General features: G+C 34.8%; 1 protein-coding gene across 1 annotated transcript in view; it reads left to right on the top strand.

Annotated features, from left to right (window-relative positions):
- Positions 1 to 3,543, top strand: part of rbbp5 (retinoblastoma binding protein 5) — a 15,180-nt gene that overhangs the window by 3,468 nt on the left and 8,169 nt on the right. The window contains exons 6-7 of the mRNA XM_016256922.1: positions 684 to 793; positions 2,361 to 2,480. Of these exons, the coding sequence (XP_016112408.1) occupies positions 684 to 793; positions 2,361 to 2,480 (230 nt within the window). The remainder of the gene's footprint in view (positions 1 to 683; positions 794 to 2,360; positions 2,481 to 3,543) is intronic.

The raw sequence follows: 3,543 nt of genomic DNA, 5'->3' as shown, positions 1-3,543 counted from the left end.
TGTGTGTGTGTGAGTGTGTGTGTGTGTGAGTGAGTGAGTGTGTGAGTGTGTGTGTGAGTGTGTGAGTGTGCGTGTGTGAGTGTGCGTGTGAGTGAGCGTGTGAGTGTGTGTGTGTGTGAGTGCGTGTGAGTGAGTGTGTGTGTGAGTGAGTGAGTGAGTGTGTGAGTGTGTGAGTGTGTGAGTGTGTGTGTGAGTGTGTGTGTGAGTGTGTGTGTGTGTGTGTGTGTGAGTGTGTGTGTGTGTGAGTGCGTGTGAGTGAGTGTGTGTGTGTGTGAGTGCGTGTGAGTGAGTGTGTGTGTGTGTGAGTGCGTGTGAGTGAGTGTGTGTGTGTGTGAGTGCGTGTGAGTGAGTGTGTGTGTGTGTGAGTGCGTGTGAGTGAGTGTGTGTGTGTGTGAGTGCGTGTGAGTGAGTGTGTGTGTGTGTGAGTGCGTGTGAGTGAGTGTGTGTGTGTGTGAGTGCGTGTGAGTGAGTGTGTGTGTGTGTGAGTGCGTGTGAGTGAGTGTGTGTGTGTGTGAGTGCGTGTGAGTGAGTGTGTGTGTGTGTGAGTGCGTGTGAGTGAGTGTGTGTGTGAGTGAGTGAGTGAGTGTGTGAGTGTGTGAGTGTGTGAGTGTGTGTGTGTGTGAGCCTGAGCGTGAGCGTGAGACTGAGACTGAGATGTCCATCTAACGTGTCGGTCTGTCCAGATTCTGGTGCTGAACACAAACAAGCAGGACCTCGTGGCGTCGTTCAGAGTGACCACAGGAACCAGCAACACCACCGCCATCAAATCCATCGAGTTCGCACGCAAGGGCAGGTCAGAGGTCACACCAGCATTCACACTGACGCAATAAAATAATATTAATATACTAACTATAGATTAACTAACAATAAAACATTTAAAATAATATAATATTAATAAACCATGCCAAACTATTTATTTATTTATTTACCACAATAACATAATATAAAATAATAAACTGATGTCAAACTATTAATTTATTTCATTTAATTATAATATTATTGTCATTTTTATGTTGGTGTTATTTTTTTTATCTTATTATTATATAAGTCTCATAAAAAAATAATACAAGAAATAGTAAATGATGGCAAACTAGTTGTTTATTTTGTTTAATTATATTATTGTAGTTGTTGTTTTATTATTTTAAAAGTTGTTATTTTATATTGTTGTTATTTGTATTTTTTATTTGCCTTGTTAATATACTTAAAGTTAAAAATAATAATAGTAAACTAATTATTATTATTTATATAATTAATTAATTATTTAATAATTACTTATTTGTACTGTTATTTTATCTGATAATAATATTATTATAATTTTTACTGTTATTGTTATTTTTACAAGTCTCATTAAAATGCAGAAGATATAAAGAAATGATGATAAAACAATGCTATTTATTTTTTATTTAATTATAAGATCATTATAAATGTTTTAGTTGTATTATGTTTATGTCTCATTAAAATACACAATATAAAAAATAATAATAAACGATGCGAAGCTATTTATTTATTACGTTTTTATTATTACATTAATTATACTGTTATTATAATATTATTAATTATTAATGGTATTGTTGTTTTTCTAAGTTTTATTAATGTGCATTTCATAATAAAATAAATAATAATAAATGATGATGCCGAACTATTTTATTATTGTTTTATGCAATTTTAATATTAACATTAATGTGTATAAATGATGGCAAACTAAAGAAGCCGTGGTTTAAACACAGTATTCTTCCACCAAACAATGTAGCTCCTCAGAAACAGTTGTGGTTGCTACAAAGTGGTTGCCGAGCAACACACAAACGTAAACAAAGGTGTGTGTTACTTTGTAGCGTCATTTACAACAGCTTCGAACGCGGCTCAGCCAATCAGAGTCAAGCACCGGAACTCTCCACTTTATAAAATTAATTTTAATTATTATTTTATGTAATTATAATAATATTTTTAATGTTTGTTATTATTATTATTTGTAAAAGTCTCATTAAAATACTTCAGATAATATAAGAAATAGTAATAAACAATGCAAAACTATTTATTTAATTATAATAAATAAACAATATAATATAAATGTTATTTGTGTAAGTACATAATATAAGTAATAAACAATGACGCAAAACTATTTAATTATAATATTAGTATAAATGTGTTTAAGAAATTGTAATAAATGATGATACCACATTACATATTTTATTTTTAAAATTGTTTTAATTATAAAATTATTATATTACATAAATCTCATTAAAAGGTTCATTGTTTTGAATAGATAAATAATTATGTTTTCAGTACGGATTGATATCAGGATGAGTGTTGGCAGTATTGTGAGTATATGTGCGTCATGTGATCGTCCTCTCGTCCCGCAGCTGTTTCCTCATCAACACAGCGGACCGCATCATCCGCGTCTACGACGGCCGCGAGATCATGACGTGCGGCAGAGACGGAGAACCTGAGCCCATGCAGAAGCTGCAGGACCTGGTCAACAGGTGTGTGTGTGTGTATATATAGTGTGTGTGTCTGTGTGTATATAGTGTGTGCGTGTGTGTATAGTGTGTGTGTGTGTGTGTGTATATAGTGTGTGTCTGTGTGTATATAGTGTGTGTCTGTGTGTATATAGTGTGTGTCTGTGTGTATATAGTGTGTGTCTGTGTGTATATAGTGTGTGTCTGTGTGTATATAGTGTGTGTCTGTGTGTATATAGTGTGTGTCTGTGTGTATATAGTGTGTGTCTGTGTGTATATAGTGTGTGTCTGTGTGTATATAGTGTGTGTCTGTGTGTATATAGTGTGTGTCTGTGTGTATATAGTGTGTGTCTGTGTGTATATAGTGTGTGTCTGTGTGTATATAGTGTGTGTCTGTGTGTATATAGTGTGTGTCTGTGTGTATATAGTGTGTGTCTGTGTGTATATAGTGTGTGTCTGTGTGTATATAGTGTGTGTCTGTGTGTATATAGTGTGTGTCTGTGTGTATATAGTGTGTGTCTGTGTGTATATAGTGTGTGTCTGTGTGTATATAGTGTGTGTCTGTGTGTATATAGTGTGTGTCTGTGTGTATATAGTGTGTGTCTGTGTGTATATAGTGTGTGTCTGTGTGTATATAGTGTGTGTCTGTGTGTATATAGTGTGTGTCTGTGTGTATATAGTGTGTGTCTGTGTGTATATAGTGTGTGTCTGTGTGTATATAGTGTGTGTCTGTGTGTATATAGTGTGTGTCTGTGTGTATATAGTGTGTGTCTGTGTGTATATAGTGTGTGTCTGTGTGTATATAGTGTGTGTCTGTGTGTATATAGTGTGTGTCTGTGTGTATATAGTGTGTGTCTGTGTGTATATAGTGTGTGTCTGTGTGTATATAGTGTGTGTCTGTGTGTATATAGTGTGTGTCTGTGTGTATATAGTGTGTGTCTGTGTGTATATAGTGTGTGTCTGTGTGTATATAGTGTGTGTGTATAGTGTGTGTGTGTGTATATAGTGTGTATTGTGTCTGTGTGTGTATAGTGTGTGTGTGTGTGTGTGTAGAGTGTGTGTGTGTATGGTGTGTGTGTGTGTGTAT

Source organism: Sinocyclocheilus grahami, unplaced genomic scaffold (assembly GCF_001515645.1).
Source record: "Sinocyclocheilus grahami isolate Dianchi unplaced genomic scaffold, SAMN03320097.WGS_v1.1 scaffold1491.1, whole genome shotgun sequence".
NCBI classification, from domain to species: Eukaryota; Metazoa; Chordata; class Actinopteri; order Cypriniformes; family Cyprinidae; genus Sinocyclocheilus; species Sinocyclocheilus grahami.
Note: the sequence above shows the minus strand (reverse complement) of the source record. Positions and strands in the feature narration are given on the sequence as shown.